This window comes from Chrysemys picta, chromosome 8, assembly GCF_011386835.1.
Source record: "Chrysemys picta bellii isolate R12L10 chromosome 8, ASM1138683v2, whole genome shotgun sequence".
Taxonomy (NCBI): Eukaryota; Metazoa; Chordata; order Testudines; family Emydidae; genus Chrysemys; species Chrysemys picta.
In genome coordinates, this window is record NC_088798.1 from 81,709,708 (window position 1) to 81,730,262 (window position 20,555).

The 20,555-nt window shown below is 42.8% G+C and overlaps 1 protein-coding gene across 3 annotated transcripts in view; it reads right to left on the reverse strand.

Annotated features, from left to right (window-relative positions):
* RARS1 (arginyl-tRNA synthetase 1) overlaps positions 1–20,555 on the reverse strand; it is a 34,173-nt gene that overhangs the window by 12,696 nt on the left and 922 nt on the right. Inside the window, exons 2-6 of one of the 3 annotated variants that reach the window (XM_065554880.1) lie at positions 14,679–14,722; positions 12,693–12,827; positions 11,535–11,723; positions 4,662–4,773; positions 2,320–2,420 (exon numbers count right to left, since the gene is read on the reverse strand). In XM_065554880.1, coding sequence (XP_065410952.1) covers positions 2,320–2,420; positions 4,662–4,773; positions 11,535–11,687 — 366 coding nt within the window. In that variant the 5' untranslated portion in view covers positions 11,688–11,723; positions 12,693–12,827; positions 14,679–14,722. Of the gene's footprint in view, positions 1–2,319; positions 2,421–4,661; positions 4,774–11,534; positions 11,724–12,692; positions 12,828–14,678; positions 14,723–15,334; positions 15,435–20,555 lie in introns of those variants that run through there. The other 2 variants (XM_065554879.1, XM_005295709.4) reach the window with 2 other exon arrangements.

The following is a 20,555-nucleotide window of genomic DNA, read 5'->3' on the forward strand; positions in this document are numbered from 1 at the left end:
ATAACATGAAATATATGGCAGAAAGTGGGTAAAACAGAACAGGAGACATACAATTCTCCCCAAAGAGTTCAGTCACAAATTTAATTAACACACTTTTTTTTTTAAACGAGTGTCATCAGCATGGAAGCATGTTCTCTGAAACAATAGCCAAAGCATGAAGGGCATATGAAACTTTAGTGCCTCTGGCACATAAATATCTTGCAACAACAGCTACAACAGTGCCATGCGAACGCCTGTTCTCACTTTCAGGTTAAAAGTAATTAAGAAGTGGGCAGCATTATCTCCCGTAAATGTAAACAAACTTGTTTGTCTTAGAGATTGGCTGGACAAGTAGGACTGAGTGCACTTGTAGGCTCTAAAGTTTTACATTGTTAAAGTTTTAATTGTTTTGTTTTGAGTGCAGTTATGTAACAAAAAAAACCTACATTTGTAAGTTGCACTTTCATGATAAAGAGATTGCACTACAGAACTTGTATGAGGTGAACTGAAAAATACGATTTCTTTTGTTTATCATTTTTACAACGCAAATATTTGTAATAAAAATAATAAAGTGAATACTGTACATTTCGTATTCTGAGTGGTAATTGAAATTGATATATTTGAAAATGTAGAAAAATCCAAAATATTTAATAAATTTCAATTGTTTAACATATTGTTAAACATATTGTTTAACAGTGCGATTAATCATGATTTTTTTTTTTGAGTTAATCGTGTGAGTTAACTGCGATTAATCAACAGCCCTAATTATGACATACAGGATCCCTGCTTCATTCAGTGCACAAGATGGATGGTGCTCATTTAATGAGAAGCTATTCAATATTTTGTTTTCTCATCGTTCAACATGTGGCCCTATGCCTTATCTGCTGCACGCTAGTCAAACCCAACTCTAATCTCCTCATGGGCTTTTCTATGGCGCCTATCACAATAGCATCTGAGTGCTTCACAAACAATTTTCACCGCACCCGTGTGCAAGGAGGGGATATTATTCCCATTTTACAGATGGGGTACTGAGGCACAGAGAGATTAAGATTAAAAGTTTCCACTAATTTTGAGTGCCCAACTTGAGATGACTAGGACGTGATATTTCAGCACACATAATATTATACAAGACTTTATAAATTCAAAGCACAGCTCCCTTTGAATTCATTTGCAGCTGAGAGTGCTTGGCACTTCTGCAAATCAGACCCAGGGTCTCATGTCAGGCACTCAGAAAATGAAGAACATGCATTAGTGCCCACCTGTGAAAAGTCTGATACAAATGAATTTCCTAGCATCACAACTACAACCCTGGAACAGGCCAGGATAGAATCCAGTTTTCTGGGCAGCATTCAATTGCAAGAGCAACCTTAATTCTGGCATTTCTTAACTTCTGAATACTTGACTTTGCAACCTTAATAACCTTCTTTTAACAAGTAACAGAGGGGTAGCCATGTTAGTCTGAATCTGTAACAAGCAACAGAGGGTCCTGTGGCACCTTTAAGACTAACAGAAGTATTGGAGCATAAGCTTTTGTGGGTGAATTGAAGAGGGCATTCACCCACAAAAGCTTATGCTCCAATATTTCTGTTAGTCTTAAAGGTGCCACAGGACCCTCTGTTGCTTCTTTTAACAGTTTTTGAGTGTGTAGTTTCCTAGATTTTCAAAGCAGCAAACTGAATAAACAAGAAATTCCATCATGTGGCGTCATATTGACATCCACATGGGTCATGAGCAGGACTGAAACCTTTAGATCCACTGCACAGACCTCTGCCACTTGAACTGAGTAACTGATAGCGATAGTATGCTGTCGTCCTCTATGTGGACCACACGAGAAGGGGATGAGACATACACTTTGCCCGTGGTCTGCACAGATATTTGCTGACAGAAAAGGAATAGGAATCTCGGGTTTCATTGCAGGCTCTGAAGGGAGAGTGCTCGAGTGGGCACAGGTTCTTCTGTCCGTTCCTCCCAAGCTTGACCCCTTCTGCTCCCTCCCACCTGTCCCTCTCCTGTCTCTTCCCCACCCACGTCCCCATGTCCCATTCCCCTTAACAACCCAGTCTCCACTCCTCAGACTTTTCGTCCAGATCTCCTTGCCAAGTCAGTCCAAGTCTCCCCTGCTGCCCCAACAGCTGCAAACTGACTAACCCCGAAGTGCCCACTGTTAAAATAGTAATAACCTGTGTATTTGTAGTTGGAATGTTTGTTAAAACCTTCATTATAAGCTCAGTAAGAAAGTACAGGCATACCAAGCAAAAACCGAGTCAGAACCATTCATCAGCACTTGCTATTTGGACTGAAAGCAGTACTGAGACTTTAATGAAAGTTTGCTAAGCACACCTTTTTCCTGTTTTCAATAGCCGGTGGTTGAACTCCATTCACCAGTAAACTGCTCAGTTGTTTGGACACAAAATCCTTTCTCAAGTGGACGTTAATAAAACCTTTAGAGGAAAAACAATGGTTGTTGGTGCTGTAAAAGTATCCTTGAAAGCCATTTAATTTTGTTTAGTAGCAAAGTTCACAATACAAGGAAAATACAGTATTTAAAACTAACTACACGACGTCTTAATAAACTTTTGTTTCTGTAAGAGGAAAAAAGCATGATCACTCTCTGAAAAAAACAGAGTTATTTACCAGGTTATGAGAGACTGTTTTCCACAAACAAAATGCTATTAAGCAAAGAAGTCTAAACTATACATATCAAATGCTACATGATCTGCTAAGTACCTGTTTTGGGGTTCTTGTAATCAAGAGTGAACCCAAGAGTGAAATATTTGACAAAAAATGTATCTCGGGGTGTTTTGCAAACACTTATATACTTAAGTGACATTACTCACAGCTGTCCCAGCGAGTTATCCTGTAGGCCAGGGGTCTCAAACATGCGGCCCGCGGGGTTATTTTCTGCAGCCCCCCCGCCCTTCCCCAGCGTTTACCTACAGCAGCTCTGGCCCGACGCAGTTCCCCGTTCCCGGCCAATGGGAGCTGCTGGGGGCAGTGCCTGAAGCAACGCAACATACAAACCCTTGTGCCCCTCCTCCCCCAGGTTCCGGCCGCTTCCCGGAGCGGCGCAGGGGAAGGGCAGGGCAAGGAGCCTGCCCTGCCTCTGGTGCGCATTGGGCCAGAGCCCGCCCCCCGAACCTCTCCTGCAGCCAAATCCTCTGTCTTGAGCCCCTTGCCACACCCCGCCCCCCTGCCCTGAATACCCTGCCGCCCCCCTCCTGCACCCCAACCCCCTGCTCTGAACCCCCTGCCGCACCCTGACCCCCTGCCCTGAATACCCTGCCACACCCCTCCTGCACCCCAACCCCCTGCCGTACCCTGCACCCCGACCCCCTGCCCTGAGCCCCCTGTCGCACCCCGCACCCCTTCTGCACCCAACCCCCTGCCGAGCCCCCTGCCACACCCTGCACCCCCTGCCCTGAACCCCCTGCCACACCCCTCCTGCACCCCAACCCCCTGCCCTGAACCTCCTGCCGCACCCCTCCTGCACCCCAACCCCCTGCCCTGAGCCCCCGCCACACCCCACACCCCTCCTGTACCCCCTGGGGGCAGGGATGGTGTGGAGTTGGGGATTTTGGGGAAAGGGTTGAAATGGCGGCAGAGAAGGGGTGGGAAGAGGCGGGGCAGGGCCTCATGGAAGGAGGGGGGTGGGGGTAGGGCCAAGGGCGGCGGGGGGGGAGGTGTCAGAAATGCGGCCCTCGGGCCAATGTACTAGTCCTCATGTGGCCCTTGTGGTCATTTGAGTTTGAGACTCCTGGTGTAGGCACTTATGCACATGAGGCTTTACTATGTACAAGTGCCACCAGTTCCCATATATTTAAAACCACAGTGTCACATTTAGAAAAATTCAGACTTGCAGAACATTTGGGCACTGCTTTGATTTTACTGAGTTGCAGGGCTAACAGAAAGCGACAAAGAGTCCTGTGGCACCTTATAGACTAACAGACGTATTGGAGCATAAGCTTTCGTGGGTGAACACCCACTTCGTCAGATGCATTGCATTCACCCATGGAAGCTTATGTTTCAATACGTCTGTTAGTCCTTAGGGTGCCACAGGACTCTGTCGCTTTTTACAGATCCAGACTAACACGGCTACCCCTCTGATACAGGGCTAACAGAGATTCTCTTCCCCATCCATCCGCAAAATATTTCATTTTATTTAGTGCTTATGAATGGGGTCAGAGTGAGTACCAAAGAGACTAAAGTCTTCCACTTCCTTCAGAGCATGAGCAGTAGCAGTGTCATACTTTCCACATTGCTCTGCCATCGTGCCTTAGCTCTGAGCTGGAACGATCTCCTCGGAGGACGAAAGGATAGCTTGGGTTGGGTTCCAGGCCCAATCATTTTCTCCCAAGACTGCCAATTTTGGTGGTGATTTTGTACTATGGACAAAACCTAGAAGCCTATTGGGTGGAATCCTGATCCCAGTAAAGCCAATGGAAAAATTCCCATTGACCTCCCTGGGACCAGGATTTCACCCACTGATTCTAATGCAAGTGCTAGTAAGCAGATTTTATCCTGCCAAATTCATCAGGCAAAACTGAATGTAATTCAAATTTTAATTCTATTTATAAAGCCAAAAAATAATCTAACTAGATTTTGTCTCCTTTATTGCCACTTGGTAGAATAGCTGCAACATCAAATTTAAATGTTGGGAAGGTACAACAATACAGTGACCATACCAGGACCAGCGATTTCAACCTTCTCAATGTATTCATTTTCAGGAATGTTTCTGGAAATGTTATCAGCAATTTCTCTTGGGCTCACTTTCTGTTCGTTGGTTTTGGGAAGCATCTGAAACGTAATGAGAGGATTCAGTACAGTCTAATCATGGGCGAATCTGATGGAAAATAAAATATAATCTGAGTTGATACTACACTGACAAGACCCACTAAATTCCTCTCTTCTAATAATCTCTGTGGAACATTAAGAACTTAGCTCTGTAAGCATGTTATGCATGGCACTTCCATGGGCATTAATAGGAGTGCTACATGCAAAGCCCTGCCAAGATCTGGTCCTAAAACCTGTGGAATTTGGTACCACCTTAAGATGTCCTGGTGATATTACACCTTATAACATAGGAAAGTGCAAAGAAAAACATCACTGCAACACACGTAACTAGCTAGTTTCAAATATTGTCTTTGCTCATCATGTGCACCAAAGGTTTAAATATAGCCTGTTTTTACACTGCTCAAAACTGGGTATCCAGGCCTCACTAGCACATCATACGCTATGTGAACCCACTGCACCCCCAGAAAATCTGCATGGTTCCTTTTGAAAATCCCACTAAGCACTAATCATCATCATGGGAAATCTCAAAGGAACGTAGCCTTCTTGCAAATCAAGAGACACTCGGATTGATCTCTGGCAAGGTGCTTAAAGTGATCTGATTGTATATTCAGTTGATGTCCGTCAATGGCAATCTTGTTGTGCCATCAAAACTTTTGGCACCCATGTGATCGCTGACATGCACGCTTTGGAATTCATTGGTCTTCCATTCTTATACGTCCATACCAAGAAAGCTACTGAAACTGAACCAGTGCTGGAGGCGGCAGTTGTTGGGTTTGGCTTTGATTATTCTTGTTTCTGATCTTGTCCTCTCACCGTACACGGCAGCTGACAGAGATGCCAGTGAGGCAAAAATGACCAATGAAACCTTGCAAAAGGGCCATTCTGGAAGCCTATATGTAGGTGACAAATGTAAAACTGATGTCAGGAATAGTAAAACGTTGTCCAAAACAGCTAAAGCCATCCACCTTGTCAGTCAGTTAAAACAAAGTTGAGGACTATACATTTTTGTTCTCAGGTCACCCCGATTAAGCACGCTGGCAATCTGGGCCTTTTCTAGGCTAGGTTTTTGTTTGTTTCAATCGAGTTAGCCAACCTAATTTGAAGCACCATTCAGCACCTAGTGTACACCTTTCAAATCATGCTAGCTGGTCTTGGCTGTAACCTAAGCTCCTTCCAGGCTACACAACAACCAGTGTGTGTGGTTTGAACTGTGCCTACACTAGGCGCAGAATGCAGTTTCAAATCATGTTCACTAATTGAATTTAAAACAAAAACAAAAGCATCTTCTTTTCTAATTTAGTCAACCCTGGGTGCAGCCAAAACTAGATCTGAAAATCCCCTCAGTACCCAGCATCTGATGAGTGGCTCAGTTGGCTATTTGCACCTGCCCAAGCATTAAAAAAGTTGATGAGTGTGTGTAGAATTGCCCTTTTGTGCTTCTTCCTCACTTCTGCAGGCACCGAATGGGAAAAGCAGCTTTAATATCACTTTTAAAAATATCAGTGACTAATTCCCCCACATCATGGCCAAATTTGGGGGGATTTTCTACCCATTCAAGTGCCCGTGAGGTCATTGTACTGCCCTAGCAGAACCTGGGTGAAAATGAAAGGGTGCTAAAGTGTTTTGAGCGACTTTGGCTGGAGTGAAATTTAGAAACTGGGAGGGCAGCCGTGCCTGGTGTGTACAGCATCATACAGCCGTGACTTTGAAAATCCCACCAGCTGGATGCCCAGTCTTGAAAGCAGATTTTTAAAAAGTAAGCACTGTCCACATTGTCCCTTATAATTTTCTCGTGTTATCCAAAATCTGGGCATATCAGTCCTCTGGAGAGCGCCAAAACTTCATACAAATCTTCAAAATTTACTTTACGAAATGTAATGAAGATCAGATTTTAAAACAAACATTCCCCTGCCCAATTTTGAACTCAGACATTAAAACAGTGTGCTAGTGACTGAGAGCCAAAATGTGAAACTAACTAGGAAAAAAACAAAAGTGAGAAGAATCATATGAAAAATAACTATGCAATATAAACAGGGATGGGCAAATCAGAATTTTAAAATGCTTAGTTTTGGTAATTGAAAGTGTTATTTTTAACAAAGTGAAGGAAATATACTGGTTTTATTTTTATTATGATTTTTAACCTGACAGTGAATCTGTAAAACTATTATCTCAGAGAAATAACTACGTAAGACTGAGCTGGGCTGCCATTAAGTATTGCAAATGACCTCCTGATATGTGAATCACAATCAGGCAGATCTGTTGTCTTGCATTAGGACTACTGTAAGGAGAACAGTGCTTAGCTTAGCAAATTTGTTGTAAAATAGCATTTCTTTCCATTAAACTTAATATGGGGTGGGGTGGGGGTTTCATTGAATCTTACAAGTTACCCTTTAAGAGGGACCTGATATTTAAAATTGTTTTGAGGACCCGAAATTCTGTGAGATAAATCAATTCATTGAACAAACTATGCATTCACACTGTGTGAAATCTGCCATAAAAATGTGTTTCATGGAGTTTGATTTTCTTCTGTCATTCTGCAGTGTTTTCAAAATATCTATCACCTTGCGAGGTAAGCACCATTTCACCTCAAGGCCACAAGATCTATTATTTTCTCAGCGATTTGGATTCCAGACTCTTGGATGTTTATATTGTTAACTTCCCGTCCACCATGAAATGTGACAGCTTAACAAGTTTCAGTTTCAGATATAATGCAGCACTATATGATTCATTTGATCCTACCATCAACACAATATGACCCGAGTAAAGCTTGAGAATAGGCAAGGAAAAAAACCTCTCTTTTCAGCAGCAATAACTTTAATCAATGGCTCAACAAGGGATAAGCTGCCAAAACAGGGGAAATAAATATTGAGCCAACGATTACAGGTGATGGTATTCAAGTCTTTATGAAGGCAATAACCCACATATCTGTTACTCTAGCAGTGCTTCTGGCTGAAACCCCAGTTACAATATGCTAATGAGCTCCCAGTAAGACAAAACACATTTGTGATGGTTGTTTCTGCATTGGCAGGTCAAATGGAGAGGCTGTTGGCTGGCACGTATCAGTGCTGCCCAGGGGTCAGATTCATTCCTGCTACCACACAGCAGCAGTGTACAGATTGCTGTCTCTTTTGAAGGCAGTTCTTGGGAGCCACATGATCTAGCAAGGTGCACATTATAACAAGGGAGCTTAACTGGAGTTGGAATCATGCTCCTTGGAGGGGGGAAGGCCACACGGCCTTTACAATTCCATAGTGCTCAGCACACTGTTAGTCCAGTATGAACACAGAGTTGTAGAGACATGCATAAGGAAAGAACAAAGCCTGTATCAAAGTCCAATACAGCAAGCCTTAAGGCATCAGTCCCTCTGACAGTCTGGGACTTGAGAAACTATATAAATGACTCTGAAATGCGAGTAAGCGTTTGGGCATCAAGTAATGAAAACAAAGTAGACACAGAGAAGACAGTACTGTATGAGAATCCTAACAATTACTTAATTGGGGTAAAGTGGCGGTCAAGATGTTAAAAAAAAAAGGCATTACTCTGAAAGTCTGTATCTGTGCAGTCACCCAAGGACCTGTTACTGTAAGAGACAGACAGATCTTTCGGCTGAGGCTGTCATAATATGCTAATGAGATCTAAGGAAGACAACACACATTTGTGAGAGCTGTTTCTGCATTGGCAGTTCAAACCAAGAGGTTGCTGTCTGGCACGTATCAATGCTGCCCAGGAGCGAAACCCAATGGGACAGGCAGCTGTATATAACAACCCCTGTATGTATGCCATGGGGAAATAAGTATTTTGCTTATTACAACAAGGGCTCTGAAATATAGAGATATGATGTTTAATAAATTGATAAGGGATAGCTCAGTGGTTTGAGCATTGGCCTGCTAAACCCAGCGTTGTGAGTTCAATCCTTGAGGAGGCCATTTAGGGATTTGGGGCAAAAATCGGTTTGGGGATTAGTCCTGCTTTGAGCAGGGGGTTGGACTAGATGACCTCCTGAGATCCCTTCCAACCCTTATTTTCTATGATTCTTATTAATGAAAAAACTCGTAAAACAGAAAAGCTACTTGTGTTGAGAATTATAGTGTGGAAGATGTATGTTTTCAAAGAGACAAAGACATGAACATACTGGAAGTTTGGATACTTTTACAGCTAGACTGAAATTCACTCTCCGTTAGTTCACAATGCACCTAAGTTGCTAATTTTTCCCTACAACCTAATTTTGCTTCTTCATTATAACCCAACCCCTTCCGATGTTTCATTTGCTTCCTGTTTTGTTTTGCTCATCAGTACCAAAGTGCACTCTGAAAACGCCACACTACAACCATCAAGGAAACCTAATAATATTTTAACCAGGTGTCAAAGAATTTACACACACACACACTCAACAGCAATGCCTGTTATTAAAGTTGCCTAACAATTTCCATTATAACCCCAAGATTTCAGTAGCCTACAACATTGACAAATTAACTTTTCAGGCTGAAATTTTCCATGATTGAGGATATCAAAATGATACAGATTTTTTTTTTGGGGGGGGGGGGGGAAGAGAGGGGGAGCACAGATCAAAGTTTGTCCAAAAGACAACTCTCTCAGATACGCCAGGGCTTTTGTTACAAGCTGATTTTTATGAGAGAAGTCAGTTTTCTTGATTCTTTGGACAAAAGACTTGGTTCCATTTTTCTTTTCTTTTAATCAGACATTGTTGATCTCATTTGATTTTATCAGAACTGCTTCCTTTTTGCTCAGTTCTGAAATAGCTTTTAAAAATCAGGATGATCTTAAAAATGTGTTATCCAGAAATTATAGAATCTAAACATTCCTCCTTTTGGGAAATGGGAAAAAAAGTAGCTGCAGTAATGAAACACACTCTCCAGAGGCAGCAATCCAGATTTATTCACTCTCTCATTTAAAAACAAATAACATTCCCAGTGCTCACCCCAAACCTACAAATTTGGCTGTAGGTTCACTAAAGAGCTAACCTGGCTTTTACTCAGGTTTTGTTCTTAGCCCAGGCTCCTGTCCACAAACAATAACCTGTGATCTGAATTTGGTGGTGCTTTCTACCTGGACTAGCTGGCTTGTCTGGGTGTATAGACTAAAGCCCAAGTACTGCTCTCACTTGGGCTGGTAATTTGCACACTTTCCAGTGAGCAGGAAGGCTGAGCCACTCATTGTCCTCCAACATCTTCCCACAATTCCCCCCATGTACCCAGAAGGATGATTTCTTCCACAATTCACTGGGAAAGGATCAAAGAGCCTTAGTCTACTGCAGCACAAAGAACCTCGAGACGTACCCCAGAAGTCTAGTGACACAGCTGGGTAGTACAGCCCCAGCTAGGCGGAGTAACTGCAGTGTGGTTGCTCACAACCGAGCTAGGCTGACCCTGGTGCCCATCACCTAGGTTAACACTGCAATGAAGACACACTCTAAAACAACTCCATGCCATGCATTCTTACTTGACATCCTTCTCTCCTTTATTATCCAACATCTCTCACAAAGGATTACTGGCTCTCCCTTCCTGCAGTTTCTTTTTTCATCGCCCACCCTCAACTTTCTTGGATATCACTTTGCTGAACAATGGTTAATATTACTGTTTTCTCACAGGTAGTTTGCAGAGCAAGCGACAGAAAACTATACAGTACGTTTTGCTGCAGGTTATCTTTTGTTGGTGGTGTGCAGCTCAGACAATGCATAATTTTGGGGCATACTAAGCCTGACATCATTGATTTATGTTACATTTATTAAATAAGGTGCCAAAAGTACTGCATTTGTGCATGAGACCACATGGCCAAATTACTGCAGAATCCCGTTTATCCGGTCTAATTGGGACAATGATCAAAACTCTGGATAAACCGGAGAATGAGAAAATGTGATGCTGCAGTGCCATCTAGTGGCCACAGGAGAGATCACCTGCTTCTGACCCTGCCAGTCTGGTCGTTCTGTAACTGTGGAGAACCAGTAAAGCAGGGATTCTCAAACTTTTGTACTGGTGATCCCTTTCACACAGCAAGCCTCTGAGTGTGACCCCCCCCCCTTATAAATTAAAAACACTATTTTATATATTTAACACCATTATAAATGCTGGATGCAAAGCAGGGTTTGGGGTGGAGGCTGACAGCTCACGACCCCCCCATGTAATAACCTTGTGACCCCCTGAGGGGTCCCATTCCCCAGATTGAGAACCCCTGCAGTAACAGGAGGGTCAGATAAATGGGGTTCTGCTGTTGTCTGGCTGCAGTTCTACTGTTGTCTAATTAATACAACTAGAACTCATTGTAGTAACACTGTACAACATTGTAGTAAGTGTATGTTTAGGGTGAGGAGAAACAGTGGATTATTTTATGGGAACAAGTGTAAAGCATTTATGGCAATAAAATAATTAAGCCAGAGGTTCGAGTCTCTTTAACTTGCAATTGAAAAGTACTTGAAAGGTTTAAAAGAGCAACACATACTCCCTTGAATGCACAAACACTGCCCCTTACCTAGCTACAAAAACCTAGACTTCAGAGGTAGTTCAGCTAGCCTTGATGGTCTTCAGAATCCTTTTAGTCTTGCACTATTCATCAAAACAGAAGTCTAAGGGCCTGTTCCTATTGCACCCAAAATTCCCCAAGTTCAATGTCATCATATAAGTGAAGACTGCAGGATCAGACTCTAAAACGTGTCTAATACAGAACCTGATATTGCTTTGGATATATCCTTACAGAGCTTCAGACCCCACAGAAGTCCCATGCACCAAGAATTTTTTTTAAATAGTTACCTTTGTTATGCTCATAGCACTGTTACACTGGTAATCCCCAAATTTGGGCTGCTGACTTGGCGTGACTGCCAGTGGGGGGTTTTCTAAATCCGGATATGCAGCCTTGATGGCATCTCTAAAGATCTCCTGAACACGGCTGTTGATATTAATCATGCTTTTCACTGACTTATTTCTTTCCTCTTGAAGACTCTGAAAGAAAACAATGTCAAAACACTAAGGTCACAACATTCTAGGAGAAGTTACTTCAAACTCTCACTCAAAAGCTGCCTGGGGCAAACCAGAGCAGATCAGGCTGGGGCATCTAAGTATTACTGCAATACAAACAACGGAAATGCAAAAGCATTATCACCAAAGAATTTGGCTCTCAGTTTCCACAGTACATAGTCTTTGGATGTGCCCTAAAGTTATACATTCTCAAGTAAGCTCTACAAATTTTATTTTAGGAACTTCTTACTGACAATGGTCGGACTTAATACTGCTCCTGTTCCCACTGAAGTCAATGGGGAAAAGACTGGGCCTTTTCATACTGTATGCATTATGGGTCGTTCATGTGATGCATAGGAACTTGCCTGGATCCCTCTGCTTTGGCGTGAGTTTCACCTTATACGCATATTTATTAACTAAATATCTCTTCTGAAATATGCCAATTATCTCTGTTGCTTTTACACAGCAATACCTTATTCTCTGTTTTTACTACTTTCTAGATTAAATAGCTTCTCCTACCATTTTCACTTTAGCCTTCATTCCCAGATTTTTAGTACAGATCCCCCACCCTTTGAACTTAACAGTGTTAATACTTTCACTGGTTCAGGTATAGCAAAGCTTTTCATACTTTTATGTATGTGCCCATTAGCTGACCTCAGTAGGGTCTCAACTCTAACAGGAGTGCCCTACTCCAAGAATGCAGAAGAGATTATAGGGTATGATTAACTGACTACAGGCAATTATACCAAAATGTTAGCAAAAAGCCATATTGTCCAAAGAATTGTAAAAGAACAGAGCTCTATGAATATACCATTTACAACTGTGGCACCAGAGTGCAGGGTGAACAAGTTGTTACCTAGTATTAGCTATAACAAAATAAAATCTCTTAGCCTGATGTGAAGGAAAGCATATACCAATATGTACTATATTGCTAATTCCTGTTTCCTCCCTCACCTTTTGAAGAACGTTTAGCCGGTACTTAAGCTTTGCGTTTTCGTCTCGCAATCCTTCCAAACTTGGAGATACTTCCAAGCAGCCAAAGTTCTTCAGTCCATCAATTTCTGCAGCCAAGATCTTGATCTCTTTTTCCTGGTAAGTAAAAATAAAATAATGAATGTCAGCTGCTGTGTTTGCATCTGAGGTAACTCTTGGGAGTAGATTGCATCAGAACTTTGATCATTAGCCCATTTCTTTAAAATATAGCCCAAAAGGAAAACATTAACGCAGCTGAACACTGCTATTAAAGAGTAATTAGTAACAATTAGCACAAGTTTCTTTTGATAGACTCTGACACTGATACTAGCATATTGTTAATGAAAATTCAGAGTAATTATAGGTCTTGATCTCCCACACACTTAAACATGAGAGCAACTGTGCTCACTTGGATAGTCCTATTAGCTTCAAAGACATTACTGGGACTTTACTAGGACTCCTTTTAGGGGTAAGCATCTGCAGGGTCAGCTCATCATTTTGTTTTTTTAAAAAGGTCTAATATTTTTGTAGATGAAAAAAGTACCTTATAAAACCACTACTGCACAAAGGAAAAATAGCCCTTTAACTAAAGTCTGAACAATAAGGCTATATTCAGTGCAGTAAGCCATTCTCCTCTGTCAGCTGAGGGCTGGCAGGGCGATAGCTAAAGCTAAGTAGCTCCAAAGTTAGAGCCCCTCCCCCCACACCTTTCTTTTTGATAAAAGAAAAAAAAATAAAGCACACAGATACCATTCTGATTTTATTAACAGTCCCCCTCAGGCTGAGCGTCTTCACACTCAGTTTCATCAGACCAAATGCAGGGTCACATTTTCCTCTGGGGATAAATCCATATTAGGTAGTACAAGTCCAAGCCTCGAGAAGTTTGAGGTACGTCTACAATGGAATTAGACACCTGCGGCTGGCCTGTGCCAGCTGACTCAGGCATGTGGGGTTCAGGCTAAGGGGCTGTTTCACTGCAGTGTAGACGTTGTGGCTTAGGCAGCAGCCCGAGTTTGGGGACCCTCCCACCTTGCAGGGTCCTAGAGCCTAGGTGCTGGCCCGAGCCCGAATGTCTACACTGCAATGAAACCACCTCTTCGCCTGAGCCTGCTGTGGGTTGTTAATTGCAGCGTAGACATGCCCTTTGACTCACTGATTCCAAGGGGGGAGAGACAATGGTCTCACACACAAGAGAACCGGCTACAGCCTTTCAGGGAGTAGATCCATGGGGAACAGTGAAGCCACCTCTGCAGATATCCTCACTCCCATCTGACTGCCTAACCTCTTCTCTTTTGCAGCATAGCTCCTGATACTTTCCCCTTGATAAGGGTAAAACACCCAGAGAATTCCCATCAATAGTAACTTGTGGGTGGCTGATTTCCAAGGAAGCATGCTCCAGAGATTGGTTGCTCCTTAGGTTTTCCCCTCTCCCAGCTCCAGTCAGACCTCCCCTAAAGCCAAAGAGCCTCAACCCTGCAGAGCTAAAGCAAAGGGGCCTCCATGGGAGCCTCTGTTCACCTTTCCTCTTGCTTCTCTCTACAGTGCAGAGCAAAGAGGTACATTTAATGGGCAATTTTATCCTAACAGAGTTAAAAGCCATAGAAGCCACTGAGAACAGAAACATTTGCATTGCAATTGCACCACAGGCTCAGCTTCATTAATAATCTGTCATGTGACCTCATATTCCTTTTTATTTGAATCAACTGAATAATTTAGGTCTTCAGAACTTTTGGAATTATATTTTCCTAGTATTTCAAGCAGCATCTTCTAAGAATTCCAGTACTGTCTACCCCAAGCAAACCAAAAGCATGAGTCAGGCCACAAAAACCCCCATGAGATTGGTGTAAAAAATTAATTTATTTACAAATAATAAATGTGGGGTTCTTTTTATCTGCTTTCTGAGCGCTTAGGTGAACATGCTTTACATTTTCAAAATTTTCTCTGCAAGCATGAAGGTCAGAAACTTACTGAAGGCTGGGATTCTCATGCAGTCTCTTGAGATTCTAGGGTCTCTAAGAAAAATAACCTAATATCATCATTAGACTCATGATAAAATTGCATTATAGGAATTCCTGTGATCAGGCAGAGAGTAACTATCTTTCCTGAGGTTTCCTTTATACACAATATTCTACCATTTAAAAACTTTCCATATTCAGGTGCTCCCCGATCCAGGTATTTAACTTTTGTTTTTGAAATAAATGCAAGTCAAAGACAAAATAAATCAATGACCAATTTGCTCTAACAGAAAAGAAAAAAAACCCAAACACCCTAACTGGTGGACAGGATATTTCTCACCCTTCCTCTTATTTTTGTACTGTTCCAAACTATTTGCACTTTGATATCATTTGGAGACACATTTTCAAAGAGCTTCAGACTGAAATACACGTTAAATATCTTGCAAAATGAATAGAGACAGAAATTTAACTGAATCTTACTATTTTACAATTAAGTTTTTCCATAGAACAACACAAGTTACATCACAAAGAAGTTAATATACCCAGCATCAGTGTTGTGAACTCAAGTTTAAGCTTCAGAAAAGTCAGTGTGCGTGTTAAGGAAAGCAAACACACACACTATTCTTAACACTGTAGTATTGCACACAAACTGAAATCTTCATACAATACCTTTTCTGCAGCAACATCAGCAACAACTTCAAAGCAGTACTGTAATAAGTTAGTCGGTCAATGTCACCGAATGATTTTTGAGAAATGAAAATTATTATCCTTATCAAGGAATTTAATTTTCACTTTCGAAATGAATGCAATTCATGGCCCAACCCAATGGCCAAATTGCTTTCGTTTTTCCAACCGAAAAAATCAATCTAAAGGGCAGGGTCATGCTGAGATATTTGTCTACTGCTGCATGATTATCCTGCACAAAGAAAAATCATGCCCTTCCCCACTAAGGCTTGCCCCCTCCCGCATATCCCCAACAAACATTCACACATTTCCCCAGGATTGTACAGAAACAACAGGTTTGCAGCACAAATGTCCCATGCACTTATGTGGCAGTGAGGCTGACCCCATTTCACAGTGATCTGACGTTGAGATGTCAGCCTAGGTTGTCACTTGAAATGTCATTTCCCCCCCTCTCCTTTATAAAGTTTTAGCCAAACCCCTGACATTACTTAACCATAGGGGGAAGCAAAGAGTTTTATTATATGACAGATTCTAAAATATCCCACCTTTCTTTGCTGCCACTGGTGGCCCTCAGTATTTGCTCACCACAAGCTGGTCTGAATGCGGTAGGAAGGTTACTTAGCATAAAGCATCAAGACTTCTTAAAAGCTCCTGCTCAAGGGCAGCCACCAGTTGTAAGGCTCTCCCCACTGAGTTCTGACCCCAGGGTGAGTTCCATTGAAGAATTGGTAGCCTTGCCTCAGCACACCACAACACAAATGGCAGCAGCAGGAAGAAGGAATTGGCATAGATAAGTAGCTTTGTCTCAGAGGCTAGCCAGGCCCAGTGTGGTTTCTTCCATTGGCCCGTAGAAAGTGTAGTGTCATCCAAACTGGCACCATCCATGATCTGCACTCAAGTAAACTGCCAGCCTAGAAACTGGCCACTTAATAAGGTTTTGTCGGTGTAAAACTACTTCAACTTACTCCTGTTTAGCTACAACTTAAACCGGGTGCCAGGATCAACCTAACACAAAACTTCACATATTGACTCTTTCGGTATGTCCTGTTGCGATGCAAACCCTGTGATTTACCTAGCCCTCTGGGTAATCACTTGTGAATCCCTAATGGCAGTAATGGGATACTATCAATTCTCTATCTTCCATCTGAAATTCATACCATGAAACCTGGTGCACAAGTACACTCACGCTTTACAAATCAGCTCTCTTGTATCTGTGACTTCTCTTTCATACTATCTTAGAGCTTGGAAGAGCAAGAGCGGGAGACGGCATTACATGTGTAACCAAGAGAAAGAAAACCAGGAGAGGGAAGGAAAAAGCGCCATCTGTCTCAGTGCTGCAGTGATAAGGTAACCGTTCCCCTGGCCTTAACACAACTTGTCAATAGAGGGTCATACCTAATGACCACCTCATGAGAAGCTGTGGTGAATGCATGAAGCCATGCTGCGTCTCCAAAGGCTCTTTGGTCAGCTGTGCTCTAGAAATCTTCCCCTCACCTGTGAATGCAAAATCTAAAGCTTTTTTTTTTTAACAAGATTAGTATTGCCCTTAAACTTCCACAGATACCACCAGTGAATAGTGCATTAAAATGGCATACATATATTACACTATAAGGATTGCCTTTATTTGTGAGCAGTGGGCTAGCTCCTACTAACACATGCACACTCAATTAAATATGGAATAGCCGGGGTAGGATGGGGGGGGAGGGGAGAAGAGGGGCGAGAGGTGTGTGTCCTTCCTGAATGGTAGAGTCAGATGTTTATCTCCAAGAATTTATTTCAGCTACCAACAGCCAACTACCCTCTTTAACTAGATCAGCAATCAAAACAGTCACATGGAATCTTTCCCCTAAAACTGAGCAATTCTCTTTTTCTTTGGATCTTTTCCTTTTGTCTAGCTATATACCATGTATACCCTGGTTGTTACTGTAGCACCTGAGCACCTTTGAATTTAACTTATTTTCCTCTCTGCTGCCCCCTCTCCCTCTACCCACCCTATTGTTCCTGCGTTTCTTTCTCCTCCTGTATCTTTGTTTCACTATTTATGCCAAGTCTTGCATGGCCATGCTCCTCATTCCATCTGATGGATGGAAGCATCCCTATCGCTATCCCTGTTTGGTCCAGTGAGCAAGAGATTAAGTGTTTGATTGTGGATGCATATATTGCCACTATACCATTGCCACAACTCTCTCATCCCCGTTTGAGTATCCCCAGCCACTCCTCCAATTAATTTCCCTTTGCCTCACCAGTACGGTTGCTCCTTCATATAGCACTTCACTGATGATGATGCTAGAGCAGAATAGCAAAAAGTAACATGAACCATGTTTGTCTGAGGCTGCCATAAGCAGGCAAGGTAGCAATAGCAAAGGCAGGAAAAATTCTGACTGCTGTTCAGCTGCATGGGGTCAACAGGAACAGGGAACCAAAACAAGAGGTTTCCATGTGTGCGTAGCATGGCAAAATGTTACGAATCATTCCTGGAATCAAACTCCAGCAACACATGCTGCTTTAGGCAGGACCAGAATAAGGCCTGCCTGAACAAGTTAGCCAGAAACCCACCAAAACAAAATAAAAAAGACCAGACTTACAGTTTTGAGGAATATTTGTTTGTAATTTATAGAGCACACTACAGAACCTGGAAGGGCACAAACCTCAGCTATTTATTAACAAACACACAGGTACACACTTCTAACAGATCTTGAAGGTAGATTTCAGTTAATAAAAGTCCCAGAAACCTTTTATTCCCAAAGCAGGAAATGGGAACTAAAAAAATACCATTCCTGCAGTGATAATACCGTCAAAAATGGGAAGTAATAGCTTAGATCAGACACTCAGTCACTAGCTCTGGAGTCAGGTGTGGCTCTTTAGTGCCCACACACAGGGGCGGCTCTATGTATTTTGTTGCCCCAAGCACAGCAGTCAGGCAGCCTTCAGCAGCATGCCTGCGGGAGGTCCGCTGGTAATGCGGATTTGGCGGCATGCCTGTGGGAGGTCCGCCGGTCCCGTGCCTTCGGCATACCCGCCGCCGAAGCCGTGGGACCGGCGGACCTCCCGCAGGCATGCCGCTAAAGGCAGCCTGACTGCCGCCCTCACAGCGACTGGCAGGTTATCCCTCACAGCTTGCCACCCCATTCACGTGCTTGGTACCACTGGTGTGGTATGAAGTTACAGGCTGGGTACGCGCAGGGTACTCCTGGGGCTGTTTGGTGCTTCTTTTGTTCTCCCTGATCTCAAGAAGAATGAGTGGAGTGCTTAGGATGACTGCTACAAACAAAAGCAGCCCATGGACCTACATGGTATTCATCTGACCCCACTTCACAGCCCAGATAGTAGATAATGTTTTCACCTCTCTAGTAAACTTTGAATCAGAATCTTCCTTTTATGATTTATTTTTTACTTCAGAGATGTCAAAAGTTTTAATGGCACACCTCCTCAGTTTTATTGGAAGACTCATTTGAGGTCTCAGATGTAAGTGGTGGGACTTTTCTGAGACCTCCACGGAAGGGGACAGGCTATTGACTCCTTAAGAGACATAATTTCTTCCAAATGTTTAGTTAAGCAGATGTTACTATCAAACAAAATATAAAAAGATCTTCAAACATTCTTTCCCTTTCAGAAAATCTCTTGATAAGTGTTGTCACAATCCTACCAGGTCTCCACCATCTTCGAGGGTAGACAAATTCTGAATTCTAATGGAGAGAAAGCACGAAAAACACTCTTAAAAAACTAAGGGTATGTCTACACTACCCGCCGGATCGGTGGGCAGCGATCGATCTAGCGGGGGTCGATTTATCACGTCTAGTCTAGATGCGATAAATCAACCCCCAAGCGCTCTCCTGTTGCCTCCTGTACACCACCGCCGCGAGAGGTGCAGGCAGAGTCGATGGGGGAGCAGCAGCAGTCGACTCACCACAGTGAAGACACTGTGGTGAGTAGATCTCAGTAAGTTGACTTAAGTAAGTTGCATAACTTAGATCGATTCCCTCCCCCCCAGTGTAGGCCAGGCCTAAAACTTGTTGGCCTTCTGAGCACAATGCAAAGCAGCAAAACAAACCCATTTTTTCCCCTTTGTAGATTATCTTTTTAAGCCAAAGTCATTATACTATTTAAGAATTGGACAAATAATTTTATTATATGAAAGAGAAGGCTAACTACACACATTTGAGCTTTGATCCTGTAGTCAGATAGGTTTCTGAAGATCCCTTCGCCCATGGTGAGTTGCACCGAGTTGGGCCTAATGTTGCCCTTCTCTAAACTTTGGTGGGCAGCATAGTTCTTTTATTTTTGTGCCTTTATGTCTCCCTCTTCATTTTTTTTTCTATTTACCTTCCTCACCCCATCTGTTTGTTTCTTTCCTTGCCTTCCTGTGCATTTTTTTGCCTCTGACCTTTTCCTGCCTTCATTTTAGTGCTCTCTTCAGCAATCATGCTTTCTGTACACTTTGCCTGTTGAATACCGACAAGATGTATTATTTGTGACTAATCTTTCCTTCTGTAGGTAAAAACCATGTACAGCAATTCTGAAGTGACACAATAGTTAGGTGGCAACCCCTGTGAGAAATGGCAAGGTAAGTACAGCAAAGTGGATCAGGAAGCAGGGCGTTTGTACGTGGCTAACAATGCACAGCAGATCTGTCTCTCAGAGATTTGACACATATGCTGACAGAATTAAGGACTTTCCTACACACAAATGTTACACTGCTTTAACTAAGCCAGTATAGCTAAAGTGGTACAATCCCCCTAGCATGAATGCAGTTATACCAGCAGAACTGCATTCACATTAGGGGTTGTACCAGTATAACTGTATCAATTTAAAAAAAGAAAAAGCACACCCATACCACATAGTTATACTGATACAAAAACTGTGTGCAGAGAAGACCTTGGAGCACTAACAGAATCCCAGGCTGGTGTGGTATGAAGTTACAGGCTGGCCTCTTGCACAGCAGCACTGTCACAAGAGGAGGCAGTATATTTGGCCCATTAGCATGCAAATGGTAGGGCTCAGATTGGTAGCCAGCCGGCAGTAGCCCAAGTGTTTTGTACTCAACCCTGTGTGTCACAAAGACACAGTCCCTGCACCCCACGTGCTTACAATCTAAGCAACAGGCAGATGCTCCCAAAGGTGTCACTGCCCCAGTTTGGGAAGATCCCCCTGATTTTTCTACTGTGGCTCAAGGTGGTGAAGTGTCACGATGGCATTGTGGCACGGG